This window comes from Astyanax mexicanus, chromosome 18 (genome assembly GCF_023375975.1).
Source record: "Astyanax mexicanus isolate ESR-SI-001 chromosome 18, AstMex3_surface, whole genome shotgun sequence".
Taxonomy (NCBI): domain Eukaryota; kingdom Metazoa; phylum Chordata; class Actinopteri; order Characiformes; family Acestrorhamphidae; genus Astyanax; species Astyanax mexicanus.
The window spans coordinates 27,848,594-27,872,223 of record NC_064425.1 but is presented as its reverse complement, the minus strand read 5'-3'; the positions used below and the strand labels follow the sequence as shown (position 1 = coordinate 27,872,223).

Here is a 23,630-nt window from a genome sequence, read left to right as displayed (position 1 = left end):
TTTATAATCTGTTAATCCGGACTTCCCACTAATTAAAATATCACCCAACTATATTGAACTACTATTGTTGAAAGGTATTTGCAAATTTTTAATACAGTCTTAATACAGTGATGCCAATAAAGCCCCCGTGAGCTTGAACGGGGGGGGAGTCGACTGCAGCTGTAATAGAGCTGTCAGTATTCGCTTGTGTTGTAGTTCTCCGTTCCCCCAGAGCGAATGAGAAAAACATTGTTCCTCCACAAAGTGTTATTTCTCACAACACCACGCCATTACTGCTTTCCTTCCTCCACCTACAGCGTGCCAGCGTCTCCATCAGAGCAGCTCCAGCGTGAGTTTAATAGAGCTGAAGGCTGGGGTCCTGCCATGCGGCCACGCTACACTCACAAAGCACAAAACACACACTTTCACTTCCCTTTCATTCCACTGATGCACTCCACAACCCGCAGCCTCTGACAGTGGGTTACAGTCAATATGTTTACCTTCACTTCTGCTCACTCTCTATAGAGCCAGAGTAGTACACTCTTTCATATATATATATATATATATATATATATATATATATATATATAGGTCTAGCATGTACTGGTACATCTCAATAGTGAAACAAATCAGTGGTCTTTCTTCAAATCTCAGAAGTATTGGGACACCTGTTCATTTTGATTTTTCTGAAATAATTGATATTAAAAAGTGTTTATCCTGCTTTTGAAAGGCTTTTTACTCTACCTTGCCTTTTTTGGAATATTGCTGTAAAGATTTAATTGCATTCCCTGATTTTAGATTAGTGGATGATCAACTCATACCAAAAGTATTGGACCGTCATTCCAAACAAGTGAGTTCCACTGCTATTATACCCCTCTAGTCCATGTCCGGCATGCCTGCATTAGGCGTGGTATCAATAGGTTCATCTGCTCCAGAGTGTTTACTTTATTTACCGTATTTTTCACATTATAAGGTGCACTTAAAATCCATTCATTTTCCAAAAAATCGTCAGTGCGTCTTATAATCCGTTACTCATTATGTATAAATTATACCAGTCGGGTTGTAAAGAGCAGTAAAGCCACTCTGCTGAAGTGCAGCGTCATACAGGAGTTATAGTTTAGTTCTTCAGCACTAAGACTTGAGACTGGAGCAGTATTAGCGCTAGCACTTTTGCTGTGCAGAGGTGAGTTGTATCGGCCTGTAGCCTGCTGCTAACCCAGCATTAGCATTAGCCACTAACCATGCTTATTGCTAGCTCTTTATACGAGTATATCAGACTGCGGCTAGCCTTAGTGGAAATCTGGAAATTTAAGCTTACTCTAAATAAACGGAAGCACTTTACTCACCTAAATTAACAGTTTTCAGGAGAGAAATCTGTGTAGATTAACATGCAGAGCTCGTTTGAACCCCCGCTCATGCAGCTTTGCCAGAGAGCTGCTCAGAGGGAGCAAAATTTGCCCTGTTGGGTAGATGGCGCTTTTAAGAATTACAGTTTTGTTTATTTAACTTAGCTTAGCTTTACAAGTCTTGCCGCTGACATAGAAGGAAAACCCAGCGACACCCCTATTCCTTACTAGTGTTGTATAATGGGCTCTTTTTGGGTTCCTCTGACTGAGTATTGCTTCCTTCCAAGGTTTCTTCCTCTTGATGTAAGGGAGTTTTTCCTTACCATTGTTGTCACCATGATAATAAGCATCTCTGCGGTGCTGCTCATAAGAGGCATGGACCTTTGTGCTTTGTGACTTTTTACAACTTTTGTTGTAAAAAGCGCTATAGAAATAAAACTGAGTTGAATTGATTTGAATTTTATTCCAGTGCGTTTATTCCAGTTTTATTCCTTGTGGATGAAAATAGACCAGAAAATAGACTTTAATAGTGCACCTTATAGTGCAAAAAATACAGTACTTGTTTAGTGGCAGTACAGGGATTCTTTACAGGGAGCAAACAAGCTGTGCATATATGTTTATAATGTGTAATAATTAACATTTAGTTAGCAAGTTTGCAAGTGTTTCCAATTTGCTTCGTTTTCAAATGTAGTCCACTAGCATTTTGCATGACAATAATAATAATAATAATAATAATAATAATAATAATAAAGAAAGATGCAATTTGTTATCTATACAGTAATGGTGTGCATTCAGTATCTCTCTCTCTCTCTCTCTCTCTCTCTCTCTCTCTCTCTCTCTCTCTCTCTCTCTCTCTGTAAATGCGTGTGTTGTGATGTACCTCACATTTTCTCTCCTTCATCCCGTGAGCTCAGAGACCCGCATGGCTTCTCCCCGCGATCCGCTCCAAAAACCAAGCTATCGGCGATGGCTCAGCGCCTAACTGTCACTCCATAAAAAATCGATGCTGGTGTTTCTGTGTAAATCCCCCCGGCTTCAGAGGGGGCGCGGATATTAAATCATAGTGAAATGTGCAGCGGAATCAGTGTCAGGATCAAGACAATCCCCATCTAATGAACTACTGCCCTCACCACCACCTGCGCCCACATTAAACCAGACACACAGACGCTCCTAATGCAGCACGGACACGCCGGGACGGACAGACGGAGGGAGGGAGAGAGTGTGTTGAGTGATATGTACATGTAACGGTCTGCTCTTCTGGAATCTAGGCCAGGGTGCAGAGCTTCTCCTTCTCTAATGCTGATGATTTCTGATCTCTCTCTTTTAGCTCCCAGTGCTCCACCCCAACAAGTGACTGTCCTGACGGTGGGGAATCAGAACAGCACCTCTATCAGCATCTCATGGGACCCCCCTCCTGCAGACCACCAGAACGGCATCATTCAGGAGTACAAGGTAGGGATAAAATGTCATTTGAAGGTACCTGGAGTTGTTAGTTAATTACACTAATTTACAGTAAAAACGCAAATTAATAATAAATCACATATATAATCACAACTATTCATTGTAACAGTAATACAAACATCTTCATTTTTCATGTAATAATAAATACACAGTACCAGTCAAAAGTTTGGACACACCTTAAATTCAGTGTTTTATCATCATTTGAAATTTTCTGCAATGTATACTAATACTAACGTTATCCAAACTATGAAGAAATACATATAAAAATGACATCTAAATATGTTTAGATAACAGCTTTGTGCATCTTGGCTGGATTTTCTCAGTCACCTTTATGAGGTAGAGACACCTGGAAATCAGGCTTTCAGTAAACAGCTGTGCTGAACTTATCAAGAGTTCATTAATCACTTCAATTTCTTGTTTCTTAATATTAGTTTGAGAGCATCAGTTGTAAAGTTGTGAAGAGGTAGAGTTGATATACAGTGAATATCCCTAATTGAATAATGCTCAAATCATATTTTGGCATGAACTACTTATAACTAAGTAAAGAAAAAAAAAAAGTACATTGAAAGCATCCTCAAGATGCTCAAGACCATTAAAAGCATTCTGATGAAACTGGCACTCATCAGGACTTCCCCAGGAAAGGATAAGCAAGAGTTTTCTTCTGTTGGACAGGATAAGTTTATCAGAGTTACCAGCCTCAGAAACAGCAAGTTATCAGTACTTTGGTTTGTTTAACTTTTTTTTTACGTCATAACATGATTGCTTATGTGTTCCTACATAGTTTGGATGACTTCAATATTAATTTACAATGTACAAAATGTATTGTAAATAAATTTGCTACTCAGTACATTGCTTAACATTTCAGCTCCCCCAAATCATAAAATCATTTCGACTGCCCTACAGGTCTTTGTTAATGGTTAAAAATATTAAAAATGGTAAAACCCCAGCATTTGTATAATACAGTAGCAACTGATAAACTATAAAACCTTGGTTTTCTCCTCTTATTCTCTCTCTCTCTGTTTTAGATCTGGTGTTTGGGAAATGAGAGCCGTTTCCATGTGAATAAAACGGTAGACGCAGCCATCCGTTCTGTGGTGGTTGGGGGTCTTCAGGCAGGGGTGCTTTACCGGGTGGAGGTGGCTGCTAGCACCAGTGCAGGAGTGGGCGTGAAGAGCGAGCCCCAGCCAATCGTCATTGGTAAGACAGAATACTTTATTTTGCGCACTTTCTTCTCTAACAGATATGACGTACAATTCACTCTTTTACTTCGTAAAACATTGTAGAAGCCATTTTGAAATGTGAATTGTACCTATGTTTGTACCCATGGTCTAAGTAAAAAGGGTTCTATATTGTACTTATTATGGGTTGGTTGGCGTATTGCTATAGTGGAAGCCTTTAAGATGCTGTAAAAAACTAATTACCATATATAGTCATCTTTCCTTTTCCTTTATGCTTTATTTATACAATCAATGCAAAGAAAATAATAGTTTTTTTTCCATTGAAAACAGCATTGATAACAGCATGACATTAGTGCATTAGTAAGGCTATTTGAGATTGCATTTTATTAAGTTATCACACATAATCATAAGGCAAAACATGTTATGACAACTTATTGCTTTGACATGTAGTTTTTATGTAAGACAAACTTTTGACACCAGACAACTCTGTTCTCTCAGATCAACTATGTTTGATCTAAGTGAAAAATTGTAACAAGTTGAAGTAATAAATTGAATTTGAGAGTTGTGTCTGGAAGCATGCACTTTGAGACAGGCTTTAGATGGATCTTTAATGCTGTTTGTGTGTGGAGAAATGTCAAACTTGGCAAAGTTGAGACTGCCTTTAGTCCATGTCTGAGCCAAATGCTTTTGATATCACTCTGCAGTGCAGGGTGTGATTCATGTGAGCCTTGACTGCTTGTGACTGGTTTGACCCATAACTGATGATTTGGCCACTGTCATGCCCTTATTTCCCAAATGTCATCCTCACAATCCATCTCTTCTCACAGCCAGCAGCAGAAGATAGCTCATATATCAAGAGTGAAACCTGTGTGTGTGGGTGTGGGTGTGTGTGTAGGTAAGGACTTCCGAGATGTGATTGTGAGTGGGAACAAGAATAACAGCATCACAGAGCAGATCACTGATGTGGTGAAGCAGCCGGCCTTCATTGCTGGGATCGGAGGTGCCTGCTGGGTCATCCTCATGGGCTTCAGCATCTGGCTCTACTGGAGGAGGAAGAAGAGGAAGGGTCTCAGCAACTATGCAGGTAGGAATACTTAAACTTGCACTTTTCAGTGGCACTAATCAGATCCCAAATTTTAGCAGCGGGTATTTACTGCCAAACCCAAGTGTTCCCCAAATCTGACCAAATCCTACTGTAATCTAAGAAAAGTTTTGTCCAAACCTTTGTAGCCCATCTAATTTCTGTTCACAATTGACTACAGGCTAGATAATGTCTATTCAAACCCTGACTGTAACCCAGCAAAACTGTCCGTCCATACATTTTTGTCCAACTTTTGCCCATTAGTCAATCAGAACCAGACTGTAACCCATGTAGCCCAAAAAATGCTGTTCAAACCCAATATTGGTCATTACCTAATAAATTCTTTACAAACCATATATTTGTCTAGAATAATTCTGTCCAACACGGAATGTAGTCAAACAAAGTTGTCAGCTCACCAAATTCTGTCCAAAACCAACTGTAGATTAACTAACTCTGTCCAGAACCAACTGTAGCCTTCCAAATTCTGTTCAAAACCATCTGTAGCCTTCCAAATTCTGTCCAAAACCATCTGTAGCCCAACCAACTCTGTACAAAACTAAATGTAGCCCAACCAACTCTGTTCAAAACCAATTGTACCCCAACCAACTCCGTTCAAAACCAACTGAAGCCCAACCAACTCTGTCCAAAACCAACTGAAGCCTGACAAATTCTGTCCAAAACCAACTGTAGTCCAACCAACTCTGCCTAAAACCAACTGTAGCCTTCCAAATTATTTCCGAAACCAACTGTAGCCTGTCAAAATCTGTCCAAAACCAAATGTAGACCTGCCAAATCTGTCCAAAACCAACTCTAGCACAACCAACTCTGCCCAAAACCAACTCTAGCACAACCAACTCTGTCCAAAATCATCTGTAGCCCGACCAACTCTTTTCAAAACCAACTGAAGCCTACAAACTCTGTCCTAAACCAACTTTAACCCAACCAACTCTGTCCAAAACCAATTGTAAAAAATGTTTTAAAACCCAATATTTGTTGAGCAAATTTCTGACCAGCCCTGAAAGTAAAGTGTCACTCACGTGTCAACCCAACCAATTATGCCCAAATCCAACAGTAGTCTGGAAAAATGGCAAATTATAATTAGGCTCTGCTTTAACACAATGTGTTCGTCATACAACACTCTTACCTTTACGTAGAAGATCATCTTTATGCTGGTTCCTGATCTGAATAGTTGTGTAGCATTAGAAGACTGTGACACAGAAATTCCTTATTGTTCTATTTTGCCTGATTGGTCTCCACTGTATTTCCTGCACTGGCTGTTTGTCTTGTATGTGGCGCTGCATGCTGTTCCTCCGCCTCTCTTAACACTATTGGCCGGCTGGTGTCCTTGCAGTGGCCGTGCCGCCCTGGCCTTTTCGCGACACACACACTCGCACATGCCGGCGTAACACACACACACTGCCTCCCAAAGGAACGCTGAGCACTGCAGGCTTTTAACACACACTCTTCTCTGTCTTCTTGTTTTGCAGTTCAGTCGTTCACCTTCACCCCTGCAGGTACTGTTCATTTGTCCAGTCTCTATCTCCAAACATCCCTTCTTCACTCCATCACTCCTTTATTCCCAAGCATCGACCCCCTGTAGAGCCCCTCGTCCTCAGTTTAAGCTGAGCGTTGAGACGAAGCCCTCTGTGGGTTTATACTGGTGGAGTAATAGCTGAGGGTCTGGTTTCCCAAATGCAAAGCAGTGTTAAAGTTGATTTTCTTTGTACTGTAGATTGTTTTTATCTGTAATTATAAAAATATATATACAGCTCTGGAAAAAGTTAGACCACTTAAAAATTATGAGTTTCTCTGAAATATAATCAAAAAGAAGATGGATGATCACAAGCCATCAAACCAAGCTGAACTGCTTGAATTTTTGTTTCGCACCAGGAGTGACATAAAGTTATCCAAAAGCAGTGTGTAAGACTCGTGGAGGAGAACATGCCAATATGCGTGAAACTGTGATTAAAAACCAGGGTTATTCAACTAAATATGGATTTCTGAACTCTTAAAACTTTATGAATATGATCTTGTTTTCTTTGAGGTCAGGTTATTTGAGGTCTGACAGCTCTGCATCTTTTTTTTTGTTATTTCAGCCATTTCTCATTTTCTGCAAATAAATGCTTTAAATGACATATACCTATAAATAGCAAAATCAGAGAAACTGATTCAGAAACTGAAGTGGTCTCTTAATTTGTTCCAGAGCTGTATATTATTAAAATAAGAAAGAAAGGTTGCAGTTAACGCATTTAACTCAACACAGAGAGAGTTTTTCTTACTTTTTTGTTTTTTTTTTCTTCAATTTTGGGAAGCCAGGCCCTGGCTAGTTATAGTAACGTAGATCTGACCACTTATATTTTCCCTATACTCTCTCCACTCTCGTGCCCACTGACTTCGTGGCCCAATTGAACCATTCTGTCTGTTTGCGTCTTTTCTGACAAATTCCATTTTTATTCACTTCACCGGTCATCTGCATTTGTGCTGTTGCGGTCTTGTCTTCATTTTCATTTTCTTACAAACCTTGAGTTGCCATTCGTCTAGCCTGTGTGCTGTTATTTGGGATTCTTGGGATTATTTTTACTTAAATTCTATTAGCCATTGACTTATCCACATATGCCATACAATCATTCATTTTCAATCATGGTCAGAGGAGGTGGGTGGAGTAATCTAAATGCAACACACAGTGAAAACACAATTACAGCAGTAGTAGCTGGTCAAAAGCCTGCATATATGAAAAGCAGCACATAAAAGCAACTTTGTATTGTAGCTATTGTGCTAAAACCTTTTATTATAATTTAAATAGTGTGAATCTACCTGTTTCTCTTTATATTGTGTCCAAAAGTTATGATGAATGGAGCAGTAGAAATGTCCAAAATCCAAAATGGCCTTATCTTCATTCCCAGTTGAAGTTTTTTTTTTTTGTATTGTTAATTGTGGTAGATACAGAGTGGAAGTTTTGCATGACAGCAACAGTATGCAGCTCTGAAAAAAAACGAAGAGACCACTTCAGTTTCTGAATCAGTGTCTCTGATTTTGCTATTATTTATAGGTTTATGTTTGAGTAAAATGAACATTATTGTTTTATTCTATAAACTACAGACAGCATTTCTCCCAAATTCCTAATAAGAATATTGTCATTTAGAGCATTTATTTGCAGGAAATAAGAAATGGCTGAAATAACAAAAAAGATGCAGAGCTTCATATTCATATTCATAAAGTTTTAAGAGTTCACATCAATCACAGTTTTCATGCATCTTAGCATATTCTCCTCCACCAGTCTTACACAGTGCTTTTGGATAACTTTATGCCACTCCTGGTGCAAACATTCAAGCAGTTCAGCTAGTTTTCAATTTGTTAAAATTAAACAAACTCATCATAAGTGGTCTCTTTTTTTTCCAGAGCTGTATATTACCATAGTTTAATGTGGAATTTCAGTTGTGTTTTAGAGCCATTTCTTTCATAACAAGTATAAAGAAAATCATATGTAGCTAGCTGTTTTTTTTCGTAACTTTTTTATTCCACTTTAAGTGTTCCAACAGATTGCAGAATTTGCAGCAATTAAGGTGGAATGGATAAAATAAAAAAGTAAAAAAAGAGAAATTAAGGAATGGACAACAATTATTAATATCTGCACCACCTGCCCCCTTTCTAAAGACATATGATGCCCTTAAGTTAACTATAGTTAACCAGCAGCTAGGTTGCTGAACTTATATAGTGCTTCACTGCTATATAGAGCTATATCTGTATCAGGGTCTTGGATGGTTTTTACAATTCTTTGGGGAAATGTTCCAAGAGGAAGGGTTACACTTAAAAACAAAGGGGTAGAGGTACAAATTATAAATGAGATAAACTTAAATAGAGGTGAACAAGGTGATATATGCTCAAATTACTTAAAACTGATAATATACCTATTTAATACTCCAACCCACGCCTGATTATGTCAGGATTTTCCCCGAAAGCTATATTAGAAGCGTCTGCGCTGATGCTAGCAGCGCTTGTGTTTACCTGATCGAAAAGCAATATGTATCCCCAGGCCATAATACTCCAGGAGATAACAGAACCCCAGCTGAAGGCCCGTGTTGGGTTCACGCCAGCATTGATTTTCCCTGCATTGTTTCACTCCGGCCTCCGTAAACGAGGCAGGTTTTGGTAATCCAACGCTTCAGTTCTCCTGAAGTCGCCCTGACGCAGTGGAGATCTCGTTGAAGTTATCCAGTGATGACCTTATTCCACTCTTCTCTCTGGCTGACAGAAATTCTCGAGCTGAGAATTGATAACACAAGAAGTGAAGAGAATCCACTCACTCTGACCTCCACCCCCCCTGTACATCACCCGTAGCAGTGGTGATCTGGGATTGAGGTGTGCTTCAGACGCTCGTCTGGAGGGTTTCAGTCTGAACTTCATTACAGATGAAATCAGAGACCATCCTGAAGCCACTGTTCTCCTCCACTGCTCCTTTATTTATCTGTGTGTCTTAACTTATAGATAAGACTATAGCAGTGCAGACTTACTTCAGGTGGTGGCTTATTACACACACACACACACACGTGCACACATGCACTCACACAGAAACATTTACAGTACAAAACAAGTTGAGATCTTGTGAGCTAGTTTAAAGAATAAGGCTTGGTGGTTCCAGATTTCTCCTGGGTGCACCCAGCCAGCACCTCAGTAGATGTGTTCAATTCCATTACTAGCTTACCTAATTTAACATCAATAAGCTCTGATTTAACCAACCAGGTGTTGGACGATAACTATAAACATATATTAAAAAAAACTACTTGACTTGTCTTGACTTGACTGTTGTGGAGGAAATGCAGAATTCTGTGTACTACAGTTAAAATGGTTCCAACGTCCTACTAAGGTGGTAACTACAGCTCTGGAAAAAAAAACAAAAATTAAGAGACCACTTCAATTTCTGAATCAGTTTCTCTGATTTTGCTATTTATACTATATGTGTATGTTTAAGTAAAAAGTTTTAAGATTTTAGAAATTAATATTTGGTGGAATAACCTTGTTTTTTTTATCAGAGTTTTTATGCATCTTGGCATGTTCTCCTCCACCAGTCTTACACACTGCTTTTGGATAACTTTATGCCTGCACTCCTGGTGCAAAAATTCAAGCAGCTTCAGTTTAGTTTGGTTTGATGGCTTGTGATCATCCATCTTCCTCTTGATTATATTCCAGAGGTTTTTAATTTGGTAAAATCAAAGAAACTCATTTTTTAAAGTGGCCTTTTATATTATTTACCAGAGCTGTGTAGTGTGGTTGCTGTGGTGTTGTTAAGTGTTTGCTAGATGGGTGCTACAGAACTGCAAGTTACTGTAAGCGTGTCTCCAGTAAGTTACAGTAGTATTTCAGGCAGTTGCTATGATACTGCTTAGTGGTTGCTAGGATGTTGCAAGTGTCTTGCTGTGGTATCAGAGGTGGTTGGTACAATGGTATTTCAGTTAGTTGCTATGGTGCTGTTAGGTGATTGCTGAGGTGTTTCTACACTAGGTGAATTCTAGGCAGTTTCTGTGGAATCAAAGAAATATAGCGTACATTATTTAAAATTTGTAAACATTTTTACTCTACAAATCACACAGATACACGCAATCTCTCTCTCACACATGTACACACACTATCTGACACACTCTCTAACATATTAGAATGCAGTCCACCAGTCTATTTCCACTCCACTGTGTTTGTTCTCTTTGCTGCTTCATAGCTCTGCAGCTGTCCTGCTGGACTGTACTCTTCCCAGGTCCTGGGTGCTGAACAGATAAGTGCAGGATCAAGCACTGTAGGTGTGTGAGTGTGTGTGTGTCAGAATAGTCCACTTTCACACTTCTGCTCTATCGCTGAGGGAGAGAAATATAATCAAAGTGTTGGAGTTGTCGAGAGGCAGCTCTTTCCTCCAGCCCGGCTGTCGAGAGGCTGAGCTCCTGCCCGAAGCAAAAATTTCTCAAAGCTAAAACTCAAAACCCTAAAGTCAGTTGGTACCACTTTAAAATAAGACTACCTTTATAAAGGGTTTATAAATGGTTTACAATTAGTTTATTAATGGTCACTAATTAGGTTGTTATTGCCTTAAAAATCATTTATAATCAGTTATAACACATACGTAGAAAGGGCAACAATATAGATGGCTGTGGGTTCACTATTTCGCAAACAACAGGTCATTGTTGCCCTTTCTACGTATGTGTTATAACTGATTATTAATGTTTTTTTAAAGCATTAACAACCTAATTAGTAACCATTTATAAACCCTTTATAAAGGTAGTCTTATTTTAAAGTGGTCCCAATCAGTTTTCAGTTTTTTCGCTTTCCTTCATAACTGGCATTGATCTACGTACAGTACATTTTCATGAATATATCATAAGGCTTGTATAAACAGATTACCTCTGTGTATATCAATGGTAATAGCTGTATTCTTCAAGGGAATCTTCATGGGTTCTTGAAATGCACTTGGTCTATTTAGTCTCCTCTCAACTTTTAGGGTGATTTTACACCTACTTTTTGTTGTTGGGACCTTCAGACACTGCCATTTGGTCCAAAAAAAAGAAAAAAAAAAATACATGTGAAACATGCAATGAACCACAGTCTGGACGAAACTCCAGATCAACTGAACCCTGTAACTGGTTCATATGCAGTTTTAAAGCACTTTTTTGCATGATTTTTCAGAAGTTGAGGCAGCCTACAGTAAATTAATTTATTTAATAATAGAAGAATCTATGGCTACGTTCATATTACCAGACTGAAGTGACTTATATCTGATTTTTTTGCTCAATGTGGCTCAGATCTGATTTCTTCATGCCTGTATGAACGTGCCAAATGCGTTTTTCTCATTTTTTCAAATCAGATTTGAGTCACTTTCGTATGTGGTCCTAAATCGGATACATATCCGATCCATAAACATGTGACATGAGTGTGAACGGTCAAATCGGAATTCAAAAACAGCAAAACCTGCTCCACATATGAGTTTTTTTTTTTTTTTAAAGAAGGCGGCATTTATACATGTATCAATGTGTGCACTTGAGGCGTTTCAGGGACAGATTCGTTCACATTACACACTGATACAGATCACTTACATTTTTGGATGTGAACCGTCAAGATCCAAATCGCCAAATCTGATCTGAGCAAAAATCTGATTCGATTGAATGTGGCTTTTAATGTGAACGTAGCATATCCATGATGATCCCACCTCACAACTTACTTGCTTACTTACTTGGCACTTTTAAAAAAACTTAAAAATCTACTGCTAACATTAGTATTGGTGCCAGATACCACAGGAGGACAGCGGGACTTCAGAGGTCTTTAAAAGTGGAATCTTTGCTTTGATTGGTTAGACCAGTTGTGGCGACACAAGGAAGACCTTCTCAGTACACTGTAAGCCTGGATAAGTTGAATTTACTCAAAAACTTTTGAGGAAACCGGTTGCCTTAAAAACGTCAAAACGTCAAAGGGGAAGTTGATTTAACTTTTTAATTTTTTTTATACTGCAAGACCAGACAAATTGAGTTTACTTAACCATTTTTAAGGCAGCCGGTTTGCTCAATTTTTTAAGTAATAGGGAATGAAAACTTGAGTTTAAAACATCAAGTTATTACAACTAAAGGTGAACTTGATTTATTTATAAGGTAGCCCAGGGGGAATCACTACACACTGATGGTGAGTGTTAGTCAGAAACTGTTGGACACACCCAGTATACAAATAGATTGTGACAGAAGCCAATGGAAAAGAAGCTGCCAATGGCAACAGACTCAGTTACTATATGTTGCTTCAACTCAAAGATCTCAGTTTGAATATTACAGTATATGTGCCCACAAATGTTCAACTAACTCAAAATGTATAGTTGAGTATTGTTTAGAAATATCCAATTTTATGAGTTCAAACAACGTATGGGTTTACAGTGTATTAGGCAGGTGGTGTTAAAATCTTGTTTTTTTTAGTTACTGGTGTAAGGATTTGATTTGACGTGAGAAGCCTTGAAGTTCTTTGAAGGTCAGCCCAGACACACCAGTTAGCCACCTGTAAGTGACCAATGCCACACTTGTTAGAGTATCTGAAGGTCAAAGCATGTGTGTTGGGCGTGTATGAAATTGCACACGCCAGTGCACCGATGCGCCATGTTCCCTCGACTCTGCTTTAGCCAGCAGGCAAAACCAGCTTCCGTGTGGTGCAGCAGGGAAGATTTGATGGATTTATTTTTTTTTTTTTTATGCGCTGATTATGTCCTCCTGCAGTAAATGCTTATTAAAGGAGAGTAATGTGTATTCATATCCACGTGAGTGCGGATCCGGAGCTTGGCCTGAAGCCAGCGCCCATCGCCAGCCAACAGGCCACATCAAAGCACGGTCTGCAATGTGCCCCTGTGTAGATAGTGACGACACACATCCACACACACACACACACACATTTACACACACTTCCGCACACAGTGCCCTGGAGGAAAAAGAAGAAGAAGAAGAAGAAGAAGAAGAAGAAGAAGAAGAAGAAGAAGAAGAACAGACAAATCGCCTTCAGTGATTGTTCATAGCGACTGGGGCTGCTGAATGCCACACAGTGTCTACAGGTGTTTTTTTTTTTTTTCAAACATGCACCACATTCTAATAGGCTTTCCACATGTTTCACCATATTTACCATATGAAAGGTCAGGACTCAGCTCTGCGTTTTGTTCAGCAGACAGAAAATCAGTCATATCTCTCACATATTCAGCCACGATCAACATATTCAGCCATATTCGTCATATTTTTGACTTGCATGGAAAAGATGTCTGGAGATGTTTTAGTATTAGTGTTCCGGGTTTTGTTTTTAGGGGCCTGTTTAAGGGTGGAGATTGATGTAAACAGAAAACTCATTAAAACATGAAAGTTAACGAGCAACCCTAATCACTAGCAACTGGTTTTGGGTGGTCTACATTGGTCTTTGTTGATGAAGGTGGTTAAAAAGCTGGTGATTTAGGTGAAAAAATACCATATACTGGTATTGGTAATGCTAGTTATGGTGGTTCAACACAGTTTGAGGGTTTTGCTAGTCATACTTGTCAACCAGTCACTCCGCCTTTAGCTTTAATTGTTGCACGTCTTCTCTGTGGCATTGCTTTTATAACCTTCAGCAATGTCACAAGATTTATTTGAATCCAGTGTTGCATTAGTTTTTCACCAAGATCTTGCAGCAGCATTGATGATGATAGAGTCTGACCACTGCACAAAGCAGCACTTCTCCATCCAGCACATCCCAAAGATTCTCAATGAGGTTAAGGTCTGGAACATTCAATCCATGTGTGAAAATGATGATCTCATGCTCCCTGAATCACTCTTTCACAATTCCAGCCCCATGAATCCTGACATTATCATCTTGGAATATGGCCGTGTCATCAGGGAAGAAAAAATCCATTGATGGAATAACCTGGTCTATATTCAGTATATTCAGGTAGTCAGCTGACCTCATTCTTTCAGCACATACTGTTGCTGAACCTAGACCTGAGCAACTGCAGCAGATACCCCAGGTGGAGACTTTTTTTGACTAGGCAGTGTTTATAGGATAAGTAAAAATCTTAAAATGAGTAAAATAAGACTTAAATCAATCAAAAATCATTTAGAATAACTTAACTGGTGACTTTTTGTGCTTATCTATGACTGATTAAGATCATTATTCCTTAAATACTGTAAGTCCTATATCAAATCCTATCACGGTACCATGACGGAATTCACTGATACGCTCCTGACAGTTAACTTGTGAAGGTTAACTTGTGAAGTCTTTCAATCAGAATAGTGAATGACTGGTCAAACATGGCGGAACCAAAAGGTTCAAAGTCAAAGCTCATGTTGTAGTTCTAAAGGGAGATCATGGAGAAATAATGAACAGTTTTCAGATTAGAGTTCTAACTCTGGATAATAGCAGGTTACTGAGCCTTGCTTTAGCTCCTCAGCCTTCATCTACCCCCTCTAACCTTTCATCTTTTCATCTCGGTCACCTGCAGAGAGCCATACACTTTGTTCATGTTGCAGCAAGCACTGACTACACCTGCAGAGCAACACATAGCGTATCTCTCTCTCTCTCTCTCTCTCTCTCTCTCTCTCTCACTGCAGTGCTGAATATCTCTACATCATTTTAATGGCATAAGTGTACACAGTGTGCTCTCACCTTGGGGAACAGTATAAATCTCTAATTCACATAAAGGAACATTTAGTGGAGGTTTAATCATTTGTACCATCAGAAATTAACAGTCATTAATCACTTTAATCTTCTCAGTCATTTAAGGCTTTACACATCTGCCTTTCCGTTAACTCTTAGTGAACGTTCCCACTCTAGGTCACACCTAGAACCGGGTTATGGGTTCTTTAGCAGATTTAGACCTGTTTTGCTGGATTTTTTATGGCTTTTCCAACCATCAAGTGAGACAATTTAAAAGTTCCCAATTGTGTACTAACTATTATTACTAGTTATTATAATGTAAAATTATAAATTAAGATGCTAGGCTAGGCATTCAATTTTCCAGGCTAAAAGTTTGGTGTCAGCATTTGCTGTGGACTTTTTTTTCTTGCTCTGCCTCACTCTGCCTCCAGCCTTGCTATGTCATGTGATCTGTTATCCAAGACATTATCACAGCTTTTTTGATAGGTCTTTTTTGCAAAACTCATTTTGAAATAATTGCTAAAGCTACGAATAACCGTGCATCCTCATGTCCAAGTTCCATAGACAGAACGGGTAATTTTTTTTGGCTATGGCTTTCATGAAGACTGATATCTCACAATGCAATGTGAAACAGAAAGAGAGAAACTCTACTCAGCTACTCTGAAACAAACTAAAAAAAATGGGAACTTTCTTTTAGTACAAAACATGAAAATATGTTAATATCTTGTGTACTTACCTGTGAAACATGTACTATAATTTTTTGTACAAAGTAAATCTCTTACATAGTGTTACTGTGTAATATGCAGTTGGGATGCAGCTGTTGCTGTTATGCAAAAACCTAATGTCACAAATGTATATGTTTTTACTTTTTACATCAAGTCTTGCAGTTGTTCTTTACATTGTTTCCTGATAATTCCATAATGAATGGACCAATAAACATACTCCAAAATGAATTAATTACCCACTTTTTTTAAACTATAGCTTCTATGGAAAGTTAAGAAGGTTTTTTTTTCCTTCTCCTGTAAAGTTGCCATTTAAAATACAAGGTTTTCATCTGACAGCGATGGTATGTAGTAATTAAGGCTGCGTTCTGTATGAGAACAACAAGGCCAGTGCTATTCAATGCTTCTGACCTCGACTTTGTAAACAGTTCATTTGTAGGAATCAGTATGAATGTATCTTCATCTCTGTTTATAAAGCTTTAAAGCTTTGATTGTACTCCAGTACTGTAACATTAAAGTGACATACTCTTTTATCTCTCTCTCTCTCTCTCTCTCTCTCTTTTCTTTCTCTCACAGTGACGTTCCAGCGTGTTGACGGAGGCTTGATGAGCAATGGAAGGTAAGTTTCCCGTCATCTGCCCCATTGTTTTGCTCCCTTTCCCCTGCAGGCTCTGCTTATTATCACATTGCCAATCACAAGCCTTTAACCTTCAGAGGCCAGTCCTCCACTCTGAACTGCATTTATATTCTGTCCATCATCTTTTGGAAGGTCATCAAAACCATTATCCTCTACTCCGCTGTTTCGCACCACCCTCATTTGCTTTGAGATGGGAGTTCCACTCTGGAGCTGGAAACACTGATTCAGGCTCCTCTCAGAGCAAAGCAATTACTCTCACTCCTGTTCCTGTATGGCTGTTGTGGGTGCAGCATACAGGAGGACATGTTTTATACATATACATATATATATACATATGATACATTATGACCTGATTATCTACAGTTGTCCAAATATTGACAAAAAGGTATTTGGAAAAAAAAGTCCTTTAATAATCAATAGTGGATTTAAAATTAGGTCTAGGTCTAGGTTTAGGAGCAGGGTAAGAGTTAAAGTGAATTCAATACACGTTTAGTTGAAAGAGAGTTAAAATGGTAGGATACTTATCTACACAAATAAGTGTATTTTACAGCTTCCATATTGAATATTTATATAATATGTTTTTCAAAAGGTTAAACCACATTGTTTAATGTCTAAATAGTTGACAGCACAAGTGAGGACACCTCACAGTGAACATGTCAAACAAATTGTGCCTACTTCCCCAGTGTCATGTGACTCATTCGAGGTTCCAGATATGAATGGGCAACTTTCATACTGGCCTTGGGATATTTAACATGGCACTTCATGGCAAAGAACTCTCTAAGGATGTAAGAGAAAGAGTTGTAGCTTTCCAAAACGAAGACCTAAGCCACAGGTTATTTTTAACTTTTTTCATTGTGCGACCCCTTTATAGAGTTCAAAATATCACAAAATGTCACAAAAACAAGTTATTGGCAATATTGCATTATAAACATATGAGAATAATGATTATATACAGTATGTTAACTCACTTGATGCAATGGTTGAGCCTGTAAAAAAGACAAGGACAAGGATCTTCCACATGTGACTTAATCAGTGCACCTGCCTATTACTCTTCTATATAAAATAGTTAATGGGCCAATAGAAAACATTTGACCTGAAATCACTTTGAATGACGTTTACAGTAGCAGCTCCTGTATGTTCACCATTATTAGCTTTTATTCAACAACAGCAACACAAAATTAAATGAAAGCTTTTTGATCCGCATGTGTCTTGGTGTTTTTGAAATCAGAGATTCTGTTTTAGAAAATATTAATGTCCACATATTAATGTCCACCTAAACTTTTTAAGTGTACTGTGCTAGTTTCAAATTTCCATTTTTTCCTGTCCACACAACAATACTGTGGACTTAATCAGTGCACCTGCATTTTACTCTTCTATATATAATAGTTAATAGACCAATAGAAAAGATTTAACCTGAAATCACTGAATAATGTTTACAGTAGCAGCTCCTGTATGGTTACCATTTGGGAAAGCTTTTATTGGACAGAAAGTGCACAAAATAAATGAAATCAGAGATTCTGTTTTAGATAATATTAATGTCCACCTTAAATTGTGTAGTTTACTGTGCTAGTTTCAAAATTCCATTTTTTCCTGTCCACACAACAATACTGTGGACTTAATCAGTGCACCTGCATTTTACTCTTCTATATATAATAGTTAATGGACTAATAGAAAAGATTTGACCTGAAATCACTTTGAATAATGTTTACAGTAGCAGCTTCTTTATAGCCATCATTTGGAGATGTTTTTATTGGACAGAAAGTACACAAAATAAATGAAATCAGAGATTCTGTTTTAGAAAATATTAATGTCCACATATTAATGTCCACCTAAAATTGTGTAGTTTACTGTGCTAGTCACAAAATTCCAGTTGTCCCTCTTCACACAAAAATACTTAAACCAATGGGCAAAACTGAATTGTGTGTTTGTGTGGATGGGAAGCCAAAACATGGAGAAAAAATTTAATTTAGAAAAATATTCAGATGTGACTTGATGGGGCCTTAAGTTTACAGTTATTCAAGGTTATTCAATCCACTATATTTTAATGCTATATATTTCAGTCCTGTGCATCTTTATTCAATATCTCTTTTAATATCATCTTATTTATTTATATTAATCTAAGCATGATAGTTTTGACTTTCTGTGAAACCTCTATCTCGAGTTGGATATTCAAAGTGCCCTTGATAGCCTTCCCCCGTCTCCCATCACCTCCATGCCCTTGCACACTGTTCATCAGCCGCATGCCATTTCCACATACAGTCCGTCAAGCTGGGCTCTAATATCGATATATGACTGATGGATCTCAGGCTAAGATCTGCCTGTTTGTGTACCCTGCATACCATAAGAAACAAGCACTCACACACACACACGTACACATACACACACGTATGCACACATACACACACATCTCCGCACATCTCCCTTCACGGCCGGCTGGCCGCTCTCATAAATTTCACCCCCCAAAAAGAATTAGCAGAAACAATTTAAGCAGAGACGGGTTTTATTTTATCATTTGTCATGGCGCCCCCCCCTCCCCACGCTGCCTAGGAGGACCCCCGCGGTGATAAATTTGCCTGTCACCTCGGCGAGGCGGCAGGGATATCAGCATGTGTAATAATGTAAAAATAATTACCCTGAGGAGAGGGGCCCAGACTAGCCTAACCCTTCTGGAGCCTTCCAGCAGACCTGGCCTGCGCTTTAAAGGGCTCATTTGAATGACACCAGTTACCTGTCGGATGCTTGAGACCCTCTGGAGGGGGCAAGCTGAGATTTCTTGTGGAGATCCTTTGCTTGCTGTGGCCTTTATCACACCTGGCTAAATCCACTCAGGATCTGGGTAATGGGTGGCCACGTGTGGGGAAAGTCTGATGGAGGGGGGCTAATTCTTTACCCTTGGCCTGCTACAGGTTCATTTAGGTGGATGCTGCAGAAGGGAAGTGGTTTAGCAAGTGGTTTCCTACTTGTCGAACAATTCTGAATGAATTTCTACTGCTATTACTATTGATCTGTGATTAGTCTGTGCCATATCTGTCTCCCAAGTCTCCAATTTTGCCTGGAAACTACTGTATTTTACCCCTCTTTCCTGCTGTCCTCCCATATTAGTATTTTCACGTAAATTTCCTGTATTATACAAAAAAAAAAAGATTAATTAGGAGACAGGCCACTGACCATTGTGTGAACATTTTATTTTAATAGTTCAGGGTTAGAGAGTTTGTTAAGAGTTTGTTCAAATCTTTTCAAAGTATTGTGGTGTAATTTATAATTTAGAAGCGGTATAAGAGAAGAGGTTGAGCTGGAAAAGGAGGAAATGTATTAATTAAAAGATTATTAATAGTGTAGACCCCTTTGGACAAATATTTATATTAATATTTCTTTTCATAACTAGTTCATAACAGTGTGTCACAAAAGGTAAAAGAACTTTTACTTTAAAAGAATTTACACTTATTGCATTGTTACACAAAATCCATTGTGGACGTACTGTTTTGCATACTTTATGAAAGGAATGGATTTACTGATGAAATATGTCTGGCCTATGTCCTATGTAAAAGGTCATGATATTATTTTTAAGTCACTTTTTTAGTCATTTTAGTCAATTTGTGCACCCTTTGTTCAATTTTAAATCCATTAAATACAAAAAAATGTATATATATAACATATACGACTTCATGTAAATATCTAAAAAATGTTTTAATTTAAGCTGTATTATAAGAATTACATAGGTAAAGATTCAGATCATCTAATTTTAGTCTGTAAGTGATTCACAGGTGGCTATTTTTTATTTCTTGTAAATCTGTATTAAAATATAAGGGATGCTGAACCTCGATTGGACTTGGTGAGACGGCTCAAAGCGGGTGGAGGAAAATATAATCCCTTAAACTTAAATCCAAAAATTGACAGGTATAGTCTATGCACCACCTACATAAATACTCTGTATGGACAAAGGTATTTGGACATCTTTTCGCTCAGTATTCGTTTAGAAATAAAATTGAATGTTTATCCTGATTTTTCTGGAGTAACTACCTTTACTCTTTATAGAAGATTTCATAGCACAAGAGACAAATTGAATGGAGCACCATCACTCCAGAGAACAAATTTCCACTGCTCCACAGCTCAATACTGAGCTCCATACCCCTCTATAACCCAAGCCTCACATTAGTTATGGTGCCAATAGGTTGATGTGTATTGCCACATGTTCAGATGCGACTCCAGATGTATAAAGTTAGCTTAGCAGGGTGGAAACCCATGATCTATACTCCTCTGCATGGACTCAGTGGTCCAGATGTTCTGGGGGTCTGTCTGTCTGCTGCAGTGGTGAAATGAGGGGTGTGGGATCAGTGGGGAGAAGACAGCCATTTGTTACTCTCCCTGTTTATTGCATTAATTAGACAATAGCAAATGAAGCCGCATCTGTTTTCTCCTCGCTCCTCATTGGCTGCGCCCAAATTGCCCTGACTGAACAAGTACACTTAATCGATCACGGGATAAATGATTCATGGAAGATGAATTGGTTACAGATTGGTCGGGCCTGGGTGCCTCGATTTTGTCTCTCTTTCTTGCTCCTTCTTTCTTTCTCTCACTCTCTCTTTCTGTCTCTCTCCCACTTTATCACCCACTTTTTTGTTCTCTCTCTCTCTCTCTCTCTCTCTCTCTCTGTCTCTCTTTTTTTCACATCTGCATCATTTCTGTTTTTCTGTCTTTATATCTCTCTTTTTCTTTTCTGCTCTGCATCATTTCTGTTTTTATGTCTATATCTCTCTCTTTTCCTTTTTGATCTGCATCATTTCTGTTTTTCTGTCTATATCTCTCTCTTTTCCTTTTTGATCTGCATCATTTCTGTTTTTTTCTGTCTCTTCTCTCTCCTGCTTCAGTCCTCACATTTCTCTTCATCTTTCTCAACCCTTCTTTCTGTCCCTTTTTCCTTTCCTCTCCACCTTTTGATTCTGTTTATTTTCCTTTTACCTCATCCTCTTTTTCTTTCTCTTTCCCACTCTCTGCTCTTTCTGTCCTTTTATACCTCTTTCTCTCTCTTCTCCCACTTACCCTTTTCTTTCTTCCTTCATTTCTCTCCATCATTCTTTCACACTATATCTTCCCTGCCCCTCCTCTCTCTCTCTCTTTCTCTCCATGTTTACTGTTTGCAACCAGTATAGATTCTTTCACACACAGGGCATCCATTATAGTGTATTGGCAGGTGTGTGTGTGTGTGTGTGTGTGTGTGTGTGTGTGTGTGTGTGTATGTGAATATATGTGTTTGCATGAGTGAGTGAGTGTGTGTGTGTATGCACTCACATATTAGGGCTAAGTGACAGCATCCTGCAGCCAATGTAAATCTAAAATGGAAATGCATGTCTCAACATGCCTTAAGCGTAATTTAATGTGCAGGGCTTTTAGCGTAGAACCCCCCTCCCACTCTACACACACACACACACACACACACACACACACACACACACAGAGCTGTATCGGAGGGCGTGTGGCCCGACAAAGCCTCTCTGATTTATGAAGTGGCTTTGGGATTAATATCGCTTGCTCTGCTTGTTTATAGTTCCCCTCACACACTCGCTCTGCAGGCAGTATTTCAGCAGCGAGCTCCAGCACCAGCAGCCTGGCAGGGAAAAATGGATCCAAATCAAATCCGCTGCCTCCCAAGGCCACGCCGCGGCTCCTCCCGTCTGAAGCGTCCGATTCAGGGCCTTGAGATAATACACACCTCCCTGACTCCGGCCGGCGGTCCGGCCAATCTGCTTTAGCAATATGCCCGCCGGCTATATTTCTCAATCTAATCAGTGCATGCTGCAGGTGATGAATGCAAGGACACTGCAGCCATTTCTACTGTCAACATCATCATCACCCACACACACATACACACATACACATACACAAATGGGCCCTCAGAGGAATGGTTCGTGATGGTCTGTGTGTGTATTCGTATCCATAAAAATGTGTGCGTGTGAGTGGCTGTGTGTGTGTGTGTGTGTGTGTGTGTATGTGTGTGTGTGTGTGCTGCAGTTTAAAAGTGAAGATGCCTGTGCCAAAAAGTAATATTCTGCTTCTGCTTTACCAACTCAACACTTACTAAAGTCACACAGCTCAGATTAAACAAAAAAAAACAGGTAAAGAATGACCTTAATAAAGCAAAACAATACTAAAAAAAGATATAAATTTGAAAGAAGAACAGTGCTTGTAAATAGGGTGTGTGTGCTGCTACTGTACAATTCAAATCGAATTGCAGAACTACACATTCATGCTGGGATGCTCCTTGCTATTATACACCTGCCAACAGTCATATTAAGGGTTTGTGCCTGCATCGTTTAAAAAGCAAAGACACTTATGATTATACAGCTCTGGAAAAATTAAAGAGACCACTTTAGTTTCTGAATCAGTTTGTCTGATTTTGCTATTTATAGGTTTATGTTTGAATAAAGTGAACATTGTAGTTTTATTCTATAAACTAAGGACAACATTTCTCCCAAATTCAAAATAAAAATATTGTCATTTAGAGCATTTATTTGCAGAAAATGAGAAATGGCTGAAATAACAAAAAAGATGCAGAGCTTTCAGACCTCAAATAATGCAAAGAAAACAAGTTCATATTCATAACGTTTTAAGAGTTCAGAAATCAATATTTGGTGGAATAACCCTGGTTTTTAATCACAGTTTTTATGCATCTTGGCATGTTCTCCTCCACCAGTCTTACACACTGCTTTTGGATAACTTTATGCCACTCCTTGTGCAAAAATACAAGCAGTTCAACTTGATTTGATGGCTTGTGATCATCCATCTTCCTCTTGATTATATTCCAGAGGTTTTCAACTTGGTCAAATCAAAGAAACTATATAAGAAACTATATTTTCTAGTCCTGGTAGAGATGTATCGCCAATAGAATAGAACACTCTGGAGCATATAAACATAAACCTATTGGCAACATACATAATGACAGTGTAGTAATACAGAACTTGTTAAAGGAAAAAAGAAAAAGAGAGAAGAAGAAAGAGAAAGAGAGAGAGGAAAAAAAGTTTGACTATGGAGAGAGGATAGAAAATGCAGAGTGAGTAGACAGAATACAGAGTCAGAGCACACAAAGGAGAGAGAGAGAGAGAGTGT

At 38.7% G+C, this 23,630-nt stretch overlaps 1 protein-coding gene across 2 annotated transcripts in view; it reads left to right on the top strand.

The window, feature by feature from the left end:
* The window catches only part of robo2 (roundabout, axon guidance receptor, homolog 2 (Drosophila)), a 655,443-nt gene that overhangs the window by 584,614 nt on the left and 47,199 nt on the right, over nucleotides 1-23,630 (top strand). For both annotated transcript variants that reach the window (XM_049467120.1, XM_049467121.1), the window contains exons 16-20: nucleotides 2,653-2,777; nucleotides 3,812-3,983; nucleotides 4,860-5,048; nucleotides 6,533-6,559; nucleotides 16,466-16,508. In XM_049467120.1, the coding sequence (XP_049323077.1) occupies nucleotides 2,653-2,777; nucleotides 3,812-3,983; nucleotides 4,860-5,048; nucleotides 6,533-6,559; nucleotides 16,466-16,508 (556 nt within the window). The remainder of the gene's footprint in view (nucleotides 1-2,652; nucleotides 2,778-3,811; nucleotides 3,984-4,859; nucleotides 5,049-6,532; nucleotides 6,560-16,465; nucleotides 16,509-23,630) is intronic.